This window comes from Buteo buteo, chromosome 4 (assembly GCF_964188355.1).
Source record: "Buteo buteo chromosome 4, bButBut1.hap1.1, whole genome shotgun sequence".
Classification (NCBI taxonomy): Eukaryota; Metazoa; Chordata; class Aves; order Accipitriformes; family Accipitridae; genus Buteo; species Buteo buteo.
The window spans coordinates 26,156,054-26,176,288 of record NC_134174.1 but is presented as its reverse complement, the minus strand read 5'-3'; the positions used below and the strand labels follow the sequence as shown (position 1 = coordinate 26,176,288).

Below are 20,235 nucleotides of genomic sequence, written 5' to 3'. Positions count from 1 at the left end.
CGGGGCCCTTTTCCCTCCCGGTGGAGGCAATTCCGAGGAGTTTGTCCAGCCCCCGGCTATGGCTGAGCCTATAAACCACCTCAGGATCCCAGAGACTCGTCCCCACGACTCCCCACAGGGCCCAGAATAAACGGATTCCTTCCTCAAAGACTCAGGGATGCACATTCGAGGCCCTTCGGTGACAAAATGCAGGGGGGTTTCGCCCCCAAACCTTCCCCCCCCCGGGTTCGCATCGGCTCCAAGACACCGCGGTACAAAGCTGGGCAGGTTTAATCCCCGCCGGGAGGGAGCAGCAGCAGCCGGAGGGGAGCACGTCCCTCCTCCGACGCCGTCCCGGCAGGGAGCCGAGTCCCGTGTGTGTGTGTGTGTCCCACCCTCACCCCCATCTACGTCCGCACTGTCCTCTTGTCCTCGAAGAGGCTCTTCAGCATGTAGACCTGGAGGAAAGCCACCACCACCAGCACGCCCAGGTTGACGGCCGACCAGAAGTTCACCCGGCCCAGGTTGCTCTCCTGCAGGTTACGGTCTCGGGCCTCAAAGGCTCGAAGCAGCGTCTGCATCTGGATGCTCCGTTCCAGGCGGCTCTTCATGGTCTCGATGGATTCCTGGGGACGGAAAAGGAGGCACCGGTCGGACGTGCCGATCTCCGCTGCCTCCTCAGGGAATCCTGGGACGGTTTGGGTGGGAAGGGACGCTTGGAGCTCAGCCCGTCCAACCCCCCCTGCCACGAGCGGGGCCGTCTTCACCGAGACCAGGGTGCTCAGAGCCCCGGCCAGCCTGGCCCCGAAGGGTCCCAGGGACGGACGGGGCATCGACCCCCTCCCTGGGCAGCCTCTGCCAGGGCCTCACCCCCCTTGGCGGGAAGAATTTCCTCCCTAGAGCCGAACTGAATCACCCCTCTTTTAGCCGAAACCCCTTCCCCCTTGTCCCAGCGCTACCAGCCCGCCGAAAGAGTCTGTCTGCCGCGAGGTGCAAGAAGGTCTCCACGGAGCCGTCTCCCCTCCGGGCTGGACACCCCCAACTCTTCCAGCCCTCGGATCAGCTCCGTGGGCTCCTCCAGACCCGCTCCCGCAGGTCCCTCTCCTTCCTCTGCTGAGCGCCCCACAGCTGGGAGCAGAATCACGGAATAATTTAGGTTGGAAAAGACTTTTAAGATCATCGAGTTCAACCGTCAACCCAACGCTGCTGAATCCAAACACAGGACTGTTGGGGGGGTCTCACTGGACTCGAGGGGCAGAATCCCCTCCCTTGCCCTGCCGGCCACGCTGCCGGTGATGCTGCCCAGGAGGTGGCTGGATTCCCAGGCTGCCGGCATGCGTTGCCAGCTCGTGTCCAGCTCTTCCTCCTCCACAGGGCAGCTCCGATGCCTTCATCCCCGGCTGGTACGGATACTGGCCCAGCCGCAGGACCTCACGCTCGGCCTCGTCGAACTTCATCCCCACCTTGATGTCCTCGATTTTGACGTCCAGCGTGTCCTCGGGCTCCGCCGCCTCCACCCAGCCGTCGCCTTCCTCTTCCTCCTCCTCTTCCTCCTCCTCCTCCTGGGCACTGTCGAAGATGAGCTCGAAGAACACCAGCTTCTCCGAGATGGTGCTGAAGGAGTTGTCGAAGCAGAGCTTGTAGTCGCCGGCCTCGGTGGGCTCCACGCTGCCGGGGTGGAGAGGAGAGTGGGGTCAGCGGGACGGGATGGGAGACGGGACGGGAGACGGGACGGGAGACGGTCAGGACTCACGTGTGCGCCCCGTCGGAGCGGCGGGACTCGCTGACCAGCAGCAGCCCCGAGGGGCTCTCCAGGGAGAAGTCGACGTCCAGCCCGGCCCCACCAATCACCTGCCGGAACCGGGGATGGACACCGGCACCGGGGATCCCCCTCCGGTACCGGGGACACCCCTCCGGTACCAGAGATCCCTCTCCGGTACTGGGGACACCCCTCCTGCCCAGCCCTGGGCCCCACGTCCCCCCACACCTGCCTATGGGCCCGGTACCGGTTCCCCCCCAACCCCTTCTCCCGTTATCCCCCCCGGTACCGGCTTCCCCCCCCTCCTCCTCCTCCCGGTATCCCCCCCCCCCCCCAGTCCAGCTTCCCCGTGTCCCCCCCCCCTCCCAGGCCCCAACCCCTCCGTTACCGGCCCAGCTCTCCCGTTACCGGCACGGTACAAGCCCCACCCCCTTCGGTACAAGCCCCGCCCCCTCCGGTAGAGCTCCGCCCCGGCCCCGCCCCTCCGGTACCTGGTACTCGGCCTCCAGGGAGGCGTTCCCGGGCGCGCCCTGGTAGAAGCATTCCCGGCGGCCGGCGGGCAGGACGAACGTCACCTCGGCGTCGGGGGGCGGCGGGGCGGCGGCGGGCCCGGTGCAGAGCGCCAGCAGCCACAGCCACCGCGCCGCCATTTCCGACGCGCGGCGCCTTTAAGCCAGGCCCCGCCCCGCCGCTGCGCGCCGACAGGGCCCGGGCGGACGGCGAGGTTGTCCGCGGCGGGCGCCTGAGGCGGGAGCGGCGAGGCGGGGCTTCAGGCAGCGCCTCGGCCGCCCGCGGGGCGGGGTCCTGGCGAACGGCAGCGTTGCCCCGCCTCTCCCGGAATCCTCTCCGCTAATTGGTTGCTCCCCTCCCGGCGCCCGGCGTTGTAACTTCTCATTGGCCGGCGCGGACCAGCGCCCGCCCCCTCATCGTCTTCCCTCAGCCCGGGGGGCCGCGGCCGCCCCCTGAGGGGAGCCGGGCTCCCACAATGCACTGCGGTGTGGCCTGGGGCAGATGAGGCGGGGCTGGGGCAAATTTGGGTCTTTAAGTGCAGATTTGGAGGCTCCTGGGGCAGCTTTAGCTGGCTAGGTGCAGATTTGGCAGACCCTAGGGCAGATCTGGGAGGTCCTGAGGCAGATTGGGGGGGCCCTGGGGCACATTCAGGTGGTTAGGTGCAGATTTGGGGGGCCCTGGGGCACATTCAGGTGGTTAGGTGCAGATTTGGGGGGCCCTGGGGCAGATTTGGAGGCTCCTGGGGCAGATTTAGGGGGCCGGTACAGATTTGGGGGGCCCTGGAGCAGATCTGGGTAGTTAGGTACAGTTCGGGGGGGGGCCCTAGGGCAGGACTGGGGGCCCCTGGGGCAGATTAGGTGGTTAGGCGCAGATCTGGGGGGGCCCTGGGGCAGGACTGGGGTCTTGGGGCAGATTTGGGAGGTCCCAGGGCAAATTTGGGTGGTTAGGTGTGAATTTAGGAGTCCCTGAGGATGATCTGGGGGGGCCTAAGGCAGATTTAGGTGCTTAGGGGCAGATTTGGGAGATCTTGGCGTAGCTTGAGGGGCTGGGGAGCAGACTGGGGGGGGTTCTGTGAGCAATGTCAGGGTGCGGGGCTGCTCCCCAGCCAGGGCCCCGGCTCAACCCTGGGGCTCAGCCTCACCCTCCTGGGGAAACGGAGAAGCAGGGCTGCAGCCGCCCTACCACCACGCTGCCCAGCCCCAGGCCAACCTCTCAGCCCTGATTCCTCGCGGTTTTGGGACAACCGCAGGAGGAAGCAGGCGTGGGCCAAGCAGGCGGGCGCATCCGGCACGCAGTCCCCGCTGCCGGCTGTGCCCCGGGCCCCTCGTTTTGTGCCTGCATCGTCAGCCCTGACGAGGTGCGTCACCTCGGGCTTGCTGGTCGCTTGCTGCCCTGAAGCGCTGCGCACGCTGGGCTCTGTTCCACCTTGCGGGCAGCTGCTTTTCATTAACAGGCAAAGCGATTGCCACCAAGGCCGGCAGCACCGTTGGGAGCTGGACGTGCCGGAGAAAAACCGCAGGAGTTGTTTCAAGCCGTCCAACCTTGTCGAGGGTCTGGGTGAGGGTCCTGGTTGGGTGTCAGTCCAGAGTGACGCCTCGTTATGTCCTGTTTACACCTCTTTTTTGACAATATCGTCATAATTGGGGAGTGAGCCCAGGAAATCACGTCCAGTGTCAGGAGAAGGTTTCACACAGACACGAGCTCGCGTCGCTCTGATTATTGGGTGGAAAAAGCCTTTTCTGTGCAACAGGGGAAAAAAATAGCTCTGGTTTGTACTTGGGGACTCTGTCATTTCCTTCCTGGGTGATGAAACTTCATTTTGAGCAAAATCCTCCTCCTCCTTCTTTTCAGCAGAGAGCTCCTGCGCCTCGGGGTCTCTTTGACGGGGCTGTCCTTCATCCAGACCCCGGAGGAGGAAGAGGAGGAGGATGAGGCTGGAGTTTCTCCTCTTCGTGGCGGGTATGTTGTCCTTGCCTCCACCTAAGCTTGGGTTGGCCGAGCTAGAATTCACCACCGCAGCAGTCGCTTGACAGTCGCATCCGGCTCCCTGTTCCCTCTCTCGCAGGAGCCATGGCAGCACCGAGGCTCTCCCCGCTGCCGCTTGGGCTCCTCTTCCAAGAGGATGGGGGTTCCCTGAAAATCACCTGCATCGCCCCAGAGAGCTACACTGGCAGCACCTTCGAGCTCTTTGCGATGGGCGCTGACGTCCCCGCGCAGAGCGTCTCCGCCAACCCGGGTCAGCACAAGGTTGATTTCACCCTGGATGGGACTGCGCTGGCCTCCCGGTGCTACCGGTGCAGGTACCGGAGCTATAACGGCAGCGCCTGGCAGATGTCGGCATTCAGCATGGAGATTGTGGTGAATGGTGCGGGTGGTGGGACGCCGGGGGGGGCGGCGGGTGGGGGCACCCCCTCCCCACAGCCGTGAGGGGCTCCGCCGCGGCGCAGTGGCCGCAGTGCACCGGGGCCGCTGCCGACCCAAACCCAACGTGTTTCTCCCCAGCCTTGGGTGACACCGGCTGTCATCCCCCCCCTGCCGCCCCGACCGGCCATCCTCTGCCGACCTCCACCACTCTGCGGCAAGGTACCGGCACGGGGGACCTGCCCAGCTCGGCGACAGCGCCGGTGTCTTGTTCCCGGTGGTCCTCTGTGGTCGTGCCGGGGGTTTCCCTGCGGGTGACCCCCCACTCTCTCTCCCCTTCCAGATCGTTCCTGGCTTCTCCCAGTTGCCATCAGCGTGGCCGTCCTGGTGCTGCTGCTGCTGGCAGCGGCAGTGGTGGTGGCCTGTCGAGGTGCGTAGGGTGCGGGCACTCTCGCTGGTGTGGCCGTGCCGGCGGGGGCCCATAAGCGGGGAGCACCAGCTGTGCCGACGGGGATTGGCACCTCAGATGTCCCCACTGGGGCGGCACACGGTTCGGTGCTGCCTCAGGGACGAGGGTGCCGGTGCTGGTGCCGTCAGGCAGATCCCTTCTTGGTCCTCACCAGCTCTGGGCGAGTCACCAGCAGCAGGAACCCCCGGAGGGGGTTGTGGTTTGGGTAGAACCGGGTTTAACGCACCCGCTGGGTCCCCCCCGGCATCACCGCGCGGCTCCGGTGTCTGAGCCTGGCTGCGCCTCCACCCGTCTCTGTTTTCTCTCTCGCCAGTCGAGGCCAGGAGACAGCGGGCAAAGAGGTGAGAGCTTTCGGAGCCGGCACCGCCGCAGCTAAACCGGCGCCGAAAGCTCCCTGGGACCCCCTGGCTGAGCCGTGGTGCCAGGCTCCCCGCTGCCTCCTCCCTGCCCATGCGCGCCCCTGCCCGCCACGCTGCCACCAGTTTTGTTTTTGCAGGCAGCAGGCGTCTTGCTGGACGGAAATGCAGTACCCCACCACCGGTAAGGCTCAGATCCACCCTGTGCCGGGGCTGTGCCCCTTCGGCGGCCGGTGCCACCGCTTCCCCCAGCCCTCAGCACGCTAAAACCATCCCCGTCCCCTTTTTTCTCCGCAGAGCTTTCCTATGACAACTGCGCCTACACCGTCAGCATGGTGAGTGGGGGCAGACGGGGGGTCCCGTGCCCACCCAGGGTTGGTTTTGGGGTATGCCTGCCTGCCGGAGCAGCACAGGCTCATCCGGCTGCCGGTGGCTGCCCCGGCTCACCCCCACCTCTCCCCCCCCCGGCAAGAATGCGCAGCCAGGAGCCGCCAATGGCACCGGCACACGCCCGGCGTCCCCACAGAGATACCCCCAGGCGTCCCCCCCTGCGGCACCCCACTTCAGCACCTTCAGGTCCTTGGCATGAGCCCCGGCGGGGCCGTGTCTGCCGGCGCTCCCCACAGCACCAGAGCCCAGCTCCTCCTTCCGCCGGGGAGCACGAGGAGCCCCCGGCCCAACCGTGAGGGAAGGGGCTGCGTGAAGTCGAGGTCGGCGAGGCGCTGGCACGCTGCGGCACCACACTGGCTGGGGTACGTGCCGGGGGCTTCCCAGAACTGCCCACGAGACCCCCAGCACGGGACAGGTGCCGACGCACCGCCGGCGGTTCAACACCAGAGCCGGCAAAGGGCCCTCCTCTTCCTCGCACCTTTGCCACCGGGAAGATGGTGGGCACGCGGCAGAGCTGGGCTGGGCGCCCCAAATCGCGGTGACTCTGTGCCGCCGCGTCTCCGCTGGCACTGGAGCCGGCTCTGGTTACAATAAAGGTGTTTGCCGCCAGGTGCCGGTGCGGGACGTGGGTGCCCTGTCGCTCTGCGCGCGTGGCCCGGCAGCGCCCGGTGCTCACGTGCTGCCGTGCGGTGCCCGGTGCCCGTTATCCGGTGCTGTCTCTGCCCATTGGCTGGTTCCCGGTGCCGGTACCCGGTGGCAGTGTCTGTGGCCGGTGCCATTGCCGGTACCAATGCCCGGTGCTGCGCCTGGTTCCCCTGCCCTTCCCGGTGCCGGTGCCCCTTTCCCGGTGCCCCTTTCCCGGTGCCCCTTTCCCGGTGCCCATTGCCTGCAGTTGGTGCCAGTTCCCGGTGCTGGTCCTCGGTGCCGGTGCCAGTACCCTGTCCCTGGTGCTGGTACCTGGTCCCCGGTGCCCTTTGCCTGGTGCCAGCCCCCGGTCCTGATCCCGACCCCTGGTCCTGATCCCTGGTCCCGGTCCTGGTCCCTGTCCCTGATCCCTGTCTCTGATACCTGTCCCCAGTCTCGGTCCCAATCTCAGTCCCAATCCCTTTCCCTTATCCCTGATCCTGGATCTCAGTCCTGATCCCAGTTCCGATCCTGATCCCAGTCCCTGTTCCTTGTCCCCGATCCCGGATCTCGGTCCTGATCCCTGTCCCCAATTCCTGATTCCAGTTCTGGCCCTGATCCTGGATCTTGGTCCTGATCCCTATCCCTGATCCTGGTCTCAGTCCTGCTACCTGTCCTGGTCCTGATCCCAATCCCTGGTCCTGATCCTGGTCTCAATCCCGGTCCCTGATCCCTGATCCTGGATCTCAGTCCCGATACCTGTCCTGATCCTGGTCCTGGTCCCTGATGCCTGTCACCAATCCCTGATCCCTGGTCCTGATCCCAATCCCGATCCTTGATCCCTTTCCCTGATCCTTGGTGCGTCCTGATCCCAGTCCTGGTCCCAACCTCGATCCTGGTCCCAATCCTGATCCCTTTCCCTGATCCCTGGTCCCGATCCTGGTCCCTGATCCTGATCCCTTTCCCTGATCCTTGGTCCTGGTCTCGATCCTGATCCCTGTCCCTGGTCCTGGTCCCGATCCCTTTCCCTGATCCGCTATCCCGGTCCCTATCCCCGATCCTGATCCCTTTCCCTGATCCTTGGTCCTGGTCTCGATCCTGATCCCTGTCCCTGTTCCTGGTCCCGATCCCTTTCCCTGATCCGCTATCCCGGTCCCTATCCCCGATCCTGATCCCTTTCCCTGATCCTTGGTCCTGGTCCCGATCCCCGATCCTGATCCCCTTCCCTGATCCCAATCCCTAGGTCCCCACCCCCTGTCCTGATCCCAGTCCCTGGTCCCTGTCCCGGATCCTGATCCTTTTCCCTGATCCCTGTCCCGGTCCCTTTCCCCGATCCTGATCCCTTTCTCTGATCCCTGTCCCGGTCCCGATCCCGAGGGCGGCGCCGCGCGGCCGCCGGCCGCCAGGGGTCGCGTGGCCCGCGCCCGCGGGCGGGCGTGGCCGGCGGGGTGGGCGTGGCCGGGGGCGGGCGGGGGCGTGCCGGCGGGGGCGGGGGCGGGGGGGGCGGCGGCGGCGGCGGCTCCAAGATGGCCGCGGTGTCGGTGTTCCCCGGCGTGCGGCTCCTCACCATCGGGGACGCCAACGGCGAGATCCAGCGGCACCAGGAGCAGCAGCCGCTGCGCCTCGAGGTCCGCACCGGCCCCGACAGCGCCGGCCTGGCGCTCTACGGCCGTGAGTGCGGGCGGGGGGACCGGCGGGGGGGTGAGGTACGGGGGGCTGGGCCGGAGGGGGCGGGGGCCCGGGGGGGGGGACGGGACCTGGGGGGCTCGGGGGGGGCTGGGGGTGCAGAGGCCTGGGGGGCTGGAAGGGGTTGGGGGGGGCTGGGCCTGAAGGGTTGAGATGGGGCGGGGGGTGTATGGGGGGCTGGGGGGCGACTGGGAATGTCTGGGGGGCGACTGGGAATGTCTGGGGGGCGACTGGGAGTGTCTATAGGGGGACTGGGAGTGTAGGGCTTAGATGGGGTGGGGGGACCTGGCGGGGGGGGGCTGGCTCGGCACCCTCCAGGGCGGGTGACGGGGTGCTGGGGGGGAAATGGGGGGTTGGGGGGGTCTTTGGGGTTGGTGGAGCCTTGGGGGGATGCTGGGGCTGGGGGGCTGAGGGGGGGGGGCTTTGGGGGCAGACGGGGACACTGGGGGCCAGTGGGTCCGTGTCATTTGGGGGGTACCAGCACCGTCGTGTCCGTGTGTGTCGTGTCCCGTCCCGTCCGTCCCCCCCGCGACCATCAAAAGGGCGGCAGCAGCCGGGGGGGCTCGGCCGAGGCGGGGGCTCCCCCGTCCCACCGGGCGTTTGCCGGAGGCTGCGGAAAGTTAATTCTCAGCACGCACCCCCCCCCCACCTCGCCTTGCCTGAAATAGCCCGAATTTGGTGACCTTCCAGGCGCCGCGGCGGCCGGCCCGTCCCGGGGGGGTTCGCTCCGGCGGCCGTTAACAAAGTCGCTAACGGGGTGTTCGCCGCCCGGCCGGCGGGCGCGGTGTCGGAGCCGAGTTTTCTTTGTCTCCGCCAAGAATTGTGGGTTTTATTCTTTTGGGGGGTTTTTTTTCCTCCCCACCCCACCCCCTTTCCCCAATCCGGCGGCTCCTGCGCTTTGTGCTCGGTGAATCTTGGGAATACGTCGGCGCCGGTGCCGGCACGGTGCTGCCGGAGCCTCCTCGTCCTCCACGCCCGGCCGGTTTTCACGTGATTACCGGCGGAGACGTCAGCTTTACAACCGCACCATCGCGGGGGGAATAACGACCAGACCCCCTTCCCTCCCTGCTAACGACCCGCTCCAGTGAAATTAGTTGATCGGCGCAAGTAATTAATGTGTGGCGCAGCGGCCCCATCCTGCGCCAGATTTGGAGGAGACCTCGCCTGCGGTGTGGGATGGGGCAGGGGGAAACTGAGGCATGTGGGGCTGGCTCATCCCCGAGCCCGCGGCAAATCCTGCCTCCGCCTCGGTGCCGGCCCGGCGCTTTCTCTGCCCGGGTTTCCTCGCCGGCTGCCGAAGCTTCGGCGCAGCTCCTCAACCGGGAGGAGAGTGGGACGCCAGCGGCGAGCGGCTGGGCAGCCGGACCCGCTCCCCTCGGCGAGAGCGAAGCTTCGCCTGGAGCCTCCATCGCCTGAAGGTTATTAACGGGTTTTTTTGGCGGGCGCCAAGAGCCATCCTCGTGCCGGCACAGCCCCGCGAGGCGCCGACCCTCGGCTCCGCGGCTTCTCCATCCCTCACCGCATCCTCGTGCCGCATCCGGCTCATTGCCCTGGACCGGCCAGGGTCCAGCCCCCCCCCCCGGCCCCGGCGTCATCCCCCTTTTCCAGTTATTTGCCAGAAAAGCCTTTGTGTGGCCAGGGCTGGGGGTCTCTCGCTGCCCTTTCAGCGCCGGGGCGGCCGCCGGCACATCTGCCAGCCCTTTTTTATCGGCCACAAAGAGCCCGGAGGCCCGGGCTGACAGCCTGATTAACGCGGCTGGCGGGAATTTGCATTTAATGGCTTTGCCGAGCGGCGCCGTGGGCAGTGCCGGGCTCGGTGCAGGTGCTGCTGCGGCCCTGCCGGGGTCTCCTTTGGGGCTGGAAGCGGCGGGTCGAGCTGGAAGCCCCCCCGGCTCGTTTCCCTCTCGTCACTCCCAATTAATTGGGCAACTTAATGCACCGCGTGGCTGATCCGGAGCGACGACGTGCCGGGAGCCTGGCTGGCAGCAGGCAGGGCTGCCCGGCGCTGCCAGGGCAAGAGGGACCGGCAGCGGCAGCAGCGAGATGCTGGGGGAAAAACAGGTTTTGCCGCAGCGGCTCGTTTGGTTTTTCCGGCGGGGTGCTGCGTGAGAAAGGCAGCGCTGGCTGGAGGTGCTAATTACCCGCTCGCCGCTCCCCGGCTTCAAAGCGGCTAACGAGGGAACGCCGCGACGCCCGCGGCGGGAGGCCGGTGCGGACGCCAGCAGTGCCCGCGATGGGGAGGCCGGGGTGGCCGGTGCCGCTCCCGGCTTGGCCGCGGGCAGCTCAGTCCGTCTCCCCTCGTTCTTCCTCACGGCATCGCCCGGCTTCACCGGAGCCAGAGGGGTCCCCGCAGAGCTGTGGGGGGGTCCCCGTCCCGGCAGTGATGGGCAGCAGCACCGATCCATATTTCTGGACACTCAAAAGCTCCATAAACCCCCTCGGCCACACACGAGGGGTTTGTCTCCCCCCACCACAACGCCGCGGAGGTTAATTAGGCTAATTATGTTTTCTCCCGCTCCCTTGGCATCCGTCTAAGACGAGGGAGGGCAGGAAGGGGCAGCTGGGCTGTGGGAGACGGGGGGGATGCAGGTTTGGACTGAGCCCCACCAGCGTGGCACGATCCGGTGGGGTTGGCAGGGGGCTTTGCCTGGCTCTAACCCGTCCGCCCCCCCCACCCCCGCGTTCTCTCTTCCCCCCCAGATGAAGACGTCTGCGTGTTCAAGTGCTCCGTGTCCCGCGAGACCGAATGCAGCCGCGTGGGCAAACAGTCCTTCATCATCACGCTGGGCTGCAACAGTGTCCTCATCCAGTTCGCCACCCCCAACGGTGCGTCCCCCACCCCGGGGAGGGGGCGGTTTGGCTTCTTCGGGACCCTCATGTGTCCCTGTCCCATCCTTACCCCCCACCCCGGGCTAAAGTCTCCCCCCCCGCCCCATTCCGTCTTTTCCAGATTTCTGTTCCTTTTATAACATCCTGAAAAACTGCCGGGGCCACAACACGGAGCGCTCGGTCTTCAGCGAGCGGACGGAGGAATCCTCGGCCGTGCAGTACTTCCAGGTGAGGGGCTGCTCCAGCCGGGCACGACCGCTGGCAAGGGTTTGGCCACGGCGTCCCCGGTGACATACACGTCCGTCTGTCTGTTTCCTCCCCCCGCCAGTTCTACGGGTACCTGTCCCAGCAGCAGAACATGATGCAGGACTACGTCCGGACGGGCACCTACCAGCGAGCCATCCTGCAGAACCACAGCGACTTCAAAGACAAGGTCAGCCGGGCGACCTCCCCCCCTTTAACTGCCCCGGCCTGTACAATAGTTTTGGTGAAATCTGCCTCCTTTCGGTGTCTGTCTCCAGCTCCGGGAGGGTCGTCACATGCCGGAGTTGGAAGAGGCGCCTTGATTAGGACTTTCCTCCTTTTTTTTCGCCTGCTTTTAATGTGTTCCGGTGCTTTCCCATTTCCTTCCTAGTGGTTTTATTTGTAGTATTCCTCCAAAAACATGGCTGGTTGTGAGTGTGTGGCCAGCAGGAGGAGGGACGGTGGCCAAGAGCCGCGTGCCGCCAGCACCGGGGAGCAGCCGGCTTCCCGCACCGGCACCGCTGATCCCCCTAATCGGGGCCGGGGGGGGTTATATATAGGATCAAAGAGGATTTGGGCGCTCGGGTGCCGTTCGCTGGCTCGGCCATGGCGCTCTTAATCCCGTTCTTCCCCGTGGCACTGGGAAGCGGCCGGGGCCGAGCCCTCGGAGCTGCTGTGGGTCCGGGCGCGATTCGGTGCAGCGCCGAGGTGGGATAAATGCTGCAGTTGGGTCCTGCTGCCGAGCGGAGCTGGCTCTGTGTGCGTGGGTCGTTACCAGAGCTTCCAGGGGGTGGGTAACGACCTGCTGGAGTTAGTTCCTTCTCTGAAGCCTGTTTGTGATCGGAGTTGCGGTGAGGGGCTGTTTTCTCCCCAGGAGGGGCCGTGCTGGTGGTGCCGCCACCTTGGTTTTCCTTCTTGGGAATCCAAATCTTGGGGTCCCTGGGTCTCCCCGTCCTTCTGTGCCCCAGACTGGAGGCAGAACACCCCAATCCTGGCTCTGGGGCGATGATGCCGGGAGCCGGACGGGATGAGTCCCGGCCTCCAGAGCAGGTGCCGATGGTTCACCATATCCTCACTGTCTCCCTCCCAGATCGTCCTGGACGTCGGCTGCGGCTCTGGCATCCTCTCCTTCTTCGCGGCACAGGCTGGGGCGAGGAAGATTTATGCGGTGGAAGCCAGCACCATGGCCCAGCACGCGGAGGTGAGCGGCCCCGGTGCCCACCGCCGGGCAGCTCGTGGCTTTGCCGAGCTCGGTGGTCTCACGCCAAACCTGTCTGGGATCACGGCCCCTTTGAGCTGTGCCCCTACCCCAGTACAACCCAGTAATGCCAGGATGACGGCACTGGGAACGCCGGGGCCAGGGCAGTTCGGGGCCCTGCCTCCCACTGCGTCCCCAGTATCGTGCCCCCGTGCTGTGGGGCTCCTCCTCTCCACCCTGAACGTCCCCCTCTTTTTCCTGGGGTAGGTACTGGTGAAGAGCAACAACCTGACGGACCGGATCGTGGTGATTCCAGGGAAGGTGGAGGAGGTCTCACTGCCCGAGCAGGTGGACATCATCATCTCTGAGCCCATGGGCTACATGCTCTTCAACGAGCGGATGCTGGAGAGTTACCTCCATGCCAAGAAGTACCTGAAACCCAGCGGTGAGTGCCGGGGCAGCACACCGGTGGGGATGGGGGGGGATTCCCAGCACCCCGAGGGCCCTCTTTCCTGCTCTGCTGGGGACCACCAGCCCAGGGAGGGGGAGCAGGCACTTTCCTGGCCCCCCTCCTCAACCGAATCCTCCGCTCCCCCGTCCAGGGAACATGTTCCCAACGATCGGCGACGTCCACTTGGCCCCATTCACGGACGAGCAGCTCTACATGGAGCAGTTCACCAAGGCCAATTTCTGGTGAGTCTGGCGCCGGGGGGAGGATGATCCTGACCCCTTCCCCTGCCCTGGGACGGTGGGGGGCGGGGGGGCCAGGGCCGGAGCCGCCCCCCTTCACGTGTTTATATGTCCCCCCTCCTGTAGGTACCAGCCATCCTTCCATGGCGTCGACCTCTCTGCGCTCCGAGGGGCGGCCGTGGATGAGTATTTCAGGCAGCCCGTGGTGGTGAGTGGCCCTGAAGTCCCCATGCGGGAGGACGGGGAACCACTGGGGGGGGCTCGAGGCGAGCTGGGGGGGTCCTGGCCGCTCACCCCCACCTTCCCCATCCCCCCAGGACACCTTCGATATCAGGATCTTAATGGCCAAATCAGTCAAATACACCGTGAACTTCTTAGAAGCCAAGGAAGGCGATTTGCACAGGTGGGTGGCAGCCGGGAGGGTCCCGACTGAGCCCCCCCCACCCCAAGCCTTTGGGCACCCAAGGGTGCTGGGGGGCCTTGACCCCCCCCTTGCAACGGCTCAGCTTTGCCTTCCAGGATAGAAATCCCCTTCAAGTTCCACATGCTGCATTCGGGGCTGGTCCACGGCTTGGCCTTCTGGTTTGACGTAGCCTTCATCGGCTCCATGTATGCGGCGGGGGGAGCCCGGGGCGGGGGGGTTGGGGCTGTGCCTCGCGCCCCCCCCCCCCCCCAACACATCGTCTTCCTTCCCCCCCCTCCCCAGAATGACGGTGTGGCTCTCGACAGCCCCCACCGAGCCGCTGACCCACTGGTACCAGGTCCGGTGCCTGTTCCAGTCACCGCTCTTCGCCAAAGCCGGTGACACGCTCTCAGGGACTTGCCTCCTCATTGCCAACAAGAGGTGAGAGCCGGAGCGGGGGGAGGCACGGGGGGGCCCCCACCACACAGCCGGGCCCTTGCCGGAGCCGCCGTCCCAGCTTTGGCTACACCAGCCACGATCTGGTTATGGCACATCCCTCTGCGCCTCGCACTGGCACCCAGAATAGCTGGGGGGGGGTCAGCGGCTTGGCAGAGGGGGGGCCCCTGCCCCAGTTTGGGCCGGGGGGGGGCCCTGGCCCAGTTTTGGCGGTGTATTTATAGCTTGCAGTGGGGACGGCCGTGACCCAGATGCTGATGCTGTTCCTGGTACTCTCTGGGGGCTGTGAGTCGGGGGGGGGGGGGGGAGGGGGCCAGGCTGGTCTGCTCCCCGCCCCCCCCCGATGCAGTTTGGGGTCTCACGGCCCGTGTCCCCTCCCCCCAGACAGAGCTATGACATCAGCATCGTGGCTCAGGTAGACCAGACCGGCTCCAAGTCCAGCAACCTCCTTGACCTGAAAAACCCCTTCTTCAGGTAGTGCCGGGGGGGGCTCGGGGCCGGGGGGCGGGGAGCGGGGCCAGTGGGGTCCCCAATGAGCCTCCCAGGCCTCATTCCCACCCTCCCACACCCCCAGGTACACGGGGACGACCCCCTCACCCCCCCCCGGCTCCCACTACACGTCCCCCTCGGAGAACATGTGGAACACGGGCAGCACCTACAACATGAGCACCGGGATGGCCGTGGCCGGTGGGTACCAGAGAGTCGGGGGCTGGGGGGGGGATCTGCCATATCGGTGATGCCAAAAACCCCGGCCGGGGGGTTACGGGATTACGGGGAGGGGGGCCAAACCCCATTTTGGGGTGGGGGCCTGACCCCTTTGCCCTCTCTCTCCGGCGCAGGCATGCCTGCGGCGTACGACCTCAGCAGCGTTATCGCCGGCGGCTCCAACGTCGGCCACAACAACCTGATCCCTTTAGGTGAGTACGGGGCTGGGGGGGGTGGACCCCCCCACCCGTTGCGGGTCACAGCAGCCCCCCAACCTCACCCCGCTCCCCCCCAACCTCACCCCGCTCCCCCCCCCCCCCTCCACAGCCAACACCGGCATTGTGAACCACACTCACTCCAGGATGGGCTCCATCATGAGCACGGGCATCGTCCAAGGTAACCCCCACACACCCCGGCCCCCTCCCTGGGAGCCCCCCAGACCCCCCCCAGCTCCCCCCTGACCCCCCCATCTCCCCCCAGGCTCCTCCAGTGGCCAGAGCAGCGGCGGCTCCAGCACCCACTACCCCCTCAACAGTCAGTTCACCATGGGGGGTCCCGCCATCTCCATGGCCTCCCCCATGTCCATCACCACCAACACGATGCATTACGGGAGCTAAGGGGCTCCCCTGGGACTGCCAGCGCCAGGAAAACCAAATGAAGAGCACCCGTCGCCCCCCCCTGCCCACCCCCCCTGGCCCGGGGGGCCACCCAGGAGGATTTTTTTGGACCCTCCTATGATAGACGAAGCCGCCCAGCCCGCGCTCCGCTCGCCGATGCCGGACCCGGATGGGGGTTTTTGGGGTTTCTTTTGTTGGTTTTTTTTTTTTTTTTGGGGGGAGTGGGGGTGGGTTTTGTTTGGTTGTTGTTTTTTTTGTTTGTTTTTTTTTTAACGAATGGCCGGAGCCGCCAGTCCCCACGACGCATGGGTGCCGTCTTCCATAACCACCCTGCGAGGGGTGGGGGGCAAAATGCCGCAGGGGGAAGGCTTGAATGTACCGAAAGCTCCTCTTTTGGCCCCGTCCCTGCCTGCCGGAGCAGGCAGCGTGGGCAGCGCGGGCAGGGCCAAACCCCTTTCTGGAAGGCTCCCTGGCACGGCGGTGCGTTTGGCGTCGGTTCGTGTCCCCGTGCTCGGCGCCTGAACTCTCCCCTCTCCTGTTTTCCCCTCAAGGGGTGCGGCGGTGGGGGGGGGGGACCCCCTGTGCCGGGGAAGGGCTGGGGGCAGGCGGCCCCTTGCCGGGCTGTCGCATAGGAATAGCAGATCTGCTGTTTTTTTCGGCTGTAGTACTGAATAAACGGGAGGGTTTCGAAGGATCGCGCCCCCGTTGGCTTCCACAGCTGGATCCGGGCTCCGGCACGGATCCCTCCTCAGCTTCTGGTGACCCCCCCCCACCCCCGGGGTGGTTTTGGGGTGTCATGTCCCCCAGGCAGGAGAGAGCAGCAGGGTGCAGGGGGGGACATGCCCCTGGGTTTATTTGGGTCAGTTTGCATAGAGACGAGCTGGCGGCTGAGAGGAGCCACAGCCAGCGCTGCCCTGGCACAGGGGAGCCGGGGACCCCTGCGTCTGCTGCAGGGCCGAGCAGAGGCACCGAGCGGTGCCACGTCCTTCCAAGGGGCTCGGTGCCACGGCCGGGGGCTCCCCCTCGAGCCAGGGACACCCCCGCTCACCGCGCAGGGTGGGTGCCCGGCAGGGAGACGTTGGTGCTGGGGAGCTGTGGTGCGTGGCTGCGGAGCCCCTCGGCCCCCACCGTGGTGTGGAGCGGTGAAGGGGCTGGGCTGGCGCTCAGCGGCTGCTGGAAGAAGTAGAGCTGAAAGGAAAAGAAAAACCATGGCAGGGGGGACGCACGGACCCCCCCAGGGATAGCCCCCCCCAGTTGCCACCAGCGGGTACCTTGCAGCCGACGGCGAGGAGGGTGTGCAGGGAGACGACGGCGGCCACCACGGCCAGCGCGGTTGCCCGGCCGTCGGCACGGACCAGCGGCCAGAAGGTGAGGGCCAGCACCGACGCCGAGAGCAGCGCGGCCACGGCCAGCAGCAGCCACTGCAGCCAGGCAGCCGGGATCAGCCACAGGACCTGCGGGGACAGCGGCCCGTCACCCCGACGTGTCCTGTCCCCCAAAAGCCGGGGACCTCCCTGCCCCGGGACTCACCGCGGTGGGGACGTAGGCAGAGAGGGAGTAGCCGTAGACGCAGACGGTCTCCAAGAAGCTGTAGGCGCCGGCCCCGTGGCTCTGCCGCCACCGCAGGAACCCCCACAGCGCCAGCGGCACCAGCCAGGCGTAGCAGTAGATGAGGGTGGCGGCGATGGTGACTGGGGTTGGGGGGCAAGAAACGAGGGGGTTAGGGCACGGCTGGGGTCCCCGTGATGGTGCCAGCGTGGGGCAGGCACCATCTGGGGGTCCAGCCCCCCCTCCTCGAGCTGTGGGGCTGCTGCCGGCGCCCTCTGGCCCCTCACCGTTGTGGAACTGGGGGCTGTAGTGGTAGGTGGGGGACGCTCGCTTCTCCGTCAGGTGGGAGAGGTTCCCGCTGACGGCCAGGGCAAACACCAGCGTGGCGCAGATCCAGAAGGGACCTGAGGACGGGGACACGCCGTCAGCGAGGAGCCGCGGCGCTGCTGGGGGTCAGCAGCGGGGACGGCCGCGGCCGCTTCACTCTCACCGTACAGGTCGGGGTTGTTGCGCAGGCGGTGACGCACAAAGTTCTTCCCCGGCAGCGGCGTCACCGAGCCCTTGATCCTCTCCAGCACCTACCGGGGAATGAAGGCGGAACCTCAGCTGGATCGGCAGACGCCGGTGCCGGCTGCCGTGCCGACGGGCGCCGTTACCTGGTGGGTGTCGACGTCGAAGAAGGCCTGGTAGTACTCGAAGGTCCAGAAGCTGTGCGGCCGCCTCTGCCCACCCAGGAGCTGCGTGGGGGGGAGCGGGATGAGCCGGGGTTGGGGGGGGCGGTTCGGCCGCAGCCCCGGGGCTCAGAGCGAGCCTGTTCCCCCCCAACCCTTTCGGTGGGGGTCTGCTCTTGGGGGGGGGACACACGGACCCTCCACCTCTCTCTCACCTCCGTCGTGTCGGTGTCGTCCCCCGGCTCGCCCTCCTCGGGGCCCACGGTCACGGCGGTGTGGCTGGGCCGCTCCTCGCCGGCGCGGGGGGTCGTGGCGTCGGGGGTCGCCGACAGCAGCTCCGCCGCCTCCTCGAACTCTGCGGGGGGCGAGAGGGATCGGGGGGGGGGCAGGAACCGACACCCCCCCCCATCCCCTTACCGGGGGGGGGGGGAACCTGCCCCGACCCCAGCGGTGGGGAGGGTGACGAGACACTCCCAAACCCTGCCGGGACACGGGCTGGGGGGGCCCGGAGGACCCCCGAGGTGCCCACACGGGGATCAGGGCCGGGGGGCTCCCGGGGAAGGCGGGGGGGGGCGGCAGGACCGGGGGGTCCCCGGTCGGGATGGGGGTGTCCCGGACCGACACCCCCCCGAGACTCACCCTGAAACCGGAGCTCGTCGGGGGCGGCCATGGCGGAGCCTCTCGCTGCCGGGACAAAACGCACCGCCGTTGTACCGGGACCCCCCACGGGACCGGGACCCCCCGGCACCGGCCCGGTCCGCCCCCCCCCCGCGCCGCAGGCCGCGGATCCCCGGGATCCCCGGCCCCGGCACCCCCCAAAACCCCCTCGGGGTCCCCGGGGCCCGGTGCTCCCGGTGTCGTCCCCCCCCCCGCCCCGGTGTCCCGGTCCCCGCTCACCGCCCGGCGGCGCCGACGTGGTTCTTTCCCTCCCCCCCCCGCCCTGTGGTGATGGTTCCTCCCGGTCCGTCCCTCTCCCGCTTCCCCCCCTTCGCCCCGCCAACTTGGTTCCCCCCACCGCGATGGTTCCGCCCGGTCCGTCGCCGGATCCGTCCCGGCGGGACCCGCTTCCGGTCATGGCGGCGGCGGCGGCCGGGGGGGGCCGCGGCCTCTGGGGGCGCCTCGCGGAGAGTCGCATCGGTGAGGAGGGGGGACCGGGACAACGGGGGGACCTGGAGGCAATTGGGGGGGGCTGGGACCTTGAGGGGGCGCGGGCGATTGGGACCGGGGCACCCCTGGGTCCGGGGGGACACACAGAGCAACGGGGGAGGGTCTGGGGGGGGCACCCCGACACTCTTGGGGTCAGTGAGGGGGTCTGGGGGGGCGGGCAGGGCTCCTGGGTTCACTGGGGGGGGACACGATTTGGGGGGCAGCCGGGAGCCCTGGGTTTGGGGGGAGGGTGACTTGAGGGGGGGCGCAGCCCCGAAACCCCCGGCTTCAGCTGGGAGGGGGGTCTTGGGGGGCAGCCTGGGCACTTCTGGGTCCAATGGGGGGTCTCGGGGGGTGACCCACACAGCCCTGGCTTCAACGGGGGGGTCTTGGGGGGCAGCCGGGACCCCTGGCTGGGGGGGGGGGGACACAGCCCCGACCAAAGAGGGGGTGAGGGGGGGCCCAGCCCCCCCCCGCTGATGGTTCCGGCAGGGCGCTGGTGGCGGGCGCTGCTGCAGGACTACGCAGCGGCGGTGCGGGAGGCGGCGGAGGGGGCTCGTCGCCGTCCCGGGGCGGCGGCGGGTTCCCTGGCGGGGTTGGCGGGGGCGGCCGCCTGCGCCGCCGCTGTCCCCAGCGCCGAATCCTTCGAGGCGGCGACGGTGGAAGCGGCCGGCACGTTGCTGCTCCTCTCCCCCGGCACCCGCAGCCCCGCCGCCGATCGGCACGTCCAACGCCTGCTGCGACGCCGTGAGGCCGGCCGGTTACGTTACCGTGACTTCTTCTTCTTGGCGGTGGTCTACGAAGCCCCCCACGCCGCCGACGCCGCGCTCTACCCAGTGCAGTGTCCGCACTTATGGCCGCGGTGGCGGGAGCTGCCCGGTCGCCTCCTGGACGTGGGGTTCTGGGGACGCTGGTGGGTGCTGGGGGCCCGGCTGCGGGACTGCGACGTCAACGAGGAGGAGTTTGGGACGCTGCCGGCCCGGCTGCGCCGCATGAGCCCCCACCACCTCCGCTCCCACCGCAACGAGAGCCAGTTCCTGGAAAAATTCCGGCCCGTCACCCTCACCGAGGAGGACATCCAGCGCGCCGAGAGCGAGGCGGCAGCACCGGCACGCGCCGAGGGCGCACGGCTCAGCGGCAATGCCAGAGATCCATAAACGGGACCGCTGGCGCCGGGTGGCGTGTTCGACTCGTTAACACTGGTGAATTGTCGTTTGTAACTTGGCATTTATTTAATTCTCATTTATAACTCATTAACGCGGCTGAATTCATGTGGATCTACCCCAACTGACACGTTGGGGGTTGAGGGGGGTCAGCCGCGCCGCAGGGATGAGTCTCTGCGCCCCAATTATCCACCAGGCGTTCACTAAGGCGTCTTATTATTAATTGTAGACATTAAGGCATCTCTTCTTTTCCGTGCGCCTCCCTAATTATCGATCAGGCGTTCATTAAGATGTTCGTTAAGACATCGACGTGTCCACACCCCCCCCCGTGAGTTATTTATCACTGGTGGCGAGGTGACGGTTTCCCACTGTGATGTTTAATTGATGTATTTATATGGTTTTATATAGATATTTTATTTCTATTTATATTTT

General features: G+C 67.0%; 5 protein-coding genes across 12 annotated transcripts; 3 read left to right on the top strand and 2 right to left on the bottom strand.

Annotated features, from left to right (window-relative positions):
• Positions 1 to 66: 66 nt before the first annotated feature.
• On the bottom strand, positions 67 to 2,447 carry TMED1 (transmembrane p24 trafficking protein 1). The gene is made up of 4 exons (XM_075025153.1): positions 2,230 to 2,447; positions 1,733 to 1,830; positions 1,443 to 1,647; positions 67 to 605 (listed from the first exon to the last, which is right to left on the bottom strand). The coding sequence occupies exons 1-4, from the start codon at positions 2,386 to 2,388 to the stop codon at positions 387 to 389; spliced, it is 681 nt and encodes a 226-aa protein (XP_074881254.1). The 5' UTR covers positions 2,389 to 2,447; the 3' UTR covers positions 67 to 386.
• Positions 2,448 to 2,627: 180 nt separating this feature from the next.
• C4H19orf38 (chromosome 4 C19orf38 homolog) lies at positions 2,628 to 6,740 on the top strand. Of its 7 annotated transcripts, none has more exons than XM_075025150.1 (10): positions 2,628 to 3,605; positions 3,702 to 3,805; positions 4,103 to 4,207; positions 4,314 to 4,613; positions 4,751 to 4,831; positions 4,953 to 5,039; positions 5,392 to 5,419; positions 5,575 to 5,618; positions 5,732 to 5,769; positions 5,907 to 6,694. In XM_075025150.1, the coding sequence occupies exons 3-10, from the start codon at positions 4,177 to 4,179 to the stop codon at positions 6,021 to 6,023; spliced, it is 726 nt and encodes a 241-aa protein (XP_074881251.1). In that variant the 5' UTR covers positions 2,628 to 3,605; positions 3,702 to 3,805; positions 4,103 to 4,176; the 3' UTR covers positions 6,024 to 6,694. The 7 variants fall into 7 exon arrangements, with proteins under 7 accessions (XP_074881251.1, XP_074881247.1, XP_074881249.1 ...); XM_075025146.1 differs by having other exon boundaries at positions 2,629 to 3,605; positions 4,100 to 4,207; XM_075025148.1 differs by lacking the exon at positions 3,702 to 3,805 and having other exon boundaries at positions 2,629 to 3,605.
• A 1,208-nt stretch (positions 6,741 to 7,948) lies between these two features.
• CARM1 (coactivator associated arginine methyltransferase 1) lies at positions 7,949 to 15,969 on the top strand. Its single transcript, XM_075025128.1, has 16 exons — positions 7,949 to 8,119; positions 10,835 to 10,960; positions 11,085 to 11,191; positions 11,292 to 11,396; positions 12,297 to 12,407; positions 12,672 to 12,849; positions 13,007 to 13,097; positions 13,221 to 13,302; positions 13,412 to 13,497; positions 13,614 to 13,703; positions 13,801 to 13,938; positions 14,338 to 14,427; positions 14,528 to 14,640; positions 14,793 to 14,870; positions 14,986 to 15,054; positions 15,139 to 15,969. The coding sequence occupies exons 1-16, from the start codon at positions 7,975 to 7,977 to the stop codon at positions 15,273 to 15,275; spliced, it is 1,746 nt and encodes a 581-aa protein (XP_074881229.1). The 5' UTR covers positions 7,949 to 7,974; the 3' UTR covers positions 15,276 to 15,969.
• A 39-nt stretch (positions 15,970 to 16,008) lies between these two features.
• Positions 16,009 to 18,594, bottom strand: YIPF2 (Yip1 domain family member 2). 2 transcript variants are annotated; one of them, XM_075025133.1, is made up of 9 exons: positions 18,392 to 18,594; positions 18,134 to 18,178; positions 17,710 to 17,849; positions 17,480 to 17,560; positions 17,319 to 17,401; positions 17,111 to 17,227; positions 16,806 to 16,966; positions 16,547 to 16,729; positions 16,009 to 16,463 (listed from the first exon to the last, which is right to left on the bottom strand). In XM_075025133.1, the coding sequence occupies exons 1-9, from the start codon at positions 18,567 to 18,569 to the stop codon at positions 16,024 to 16,026; spliced, it is 1,428 nt and encodes a 475-aa protein (XP_074881234.1). In that variant the 5' UTR covers positions 18,570 to 18,594; the 3' UTR covers positions 16,009 to 16,023. The 2 variants fall into 2 exon arrangements, with proteins under 2 accessions (XP_074881234.1, XP_074881235.1); XM_075025134.1 differs by having other exon boundaries at positions 16,184 to 16,463; positions 17,314 to 17,401.
• Positions 18,538 to 20,225, top strand: TIMM29 (translocase of inner mitochondrial membrane 29). Its single transcript, XM_075025144.1, has 2 exons — positions 18,538 to 18,631; positions 19,133 to 20,225. Exons 1-2 carry the CDS (start codon positions 18,568 to 18,570, stop codon positions 19,795 to 19,797), a joined length of 729 nt encoding a protein of 242 aa, XP_074881245.1. The 5' UTR covers positions 18,538 to 18,567; the 3' UTR covers positions 19,798 to 20,225.
• The last annotated feature ends 10 nt before the right edge of the window (positions 20,226 to 20,235 follow it).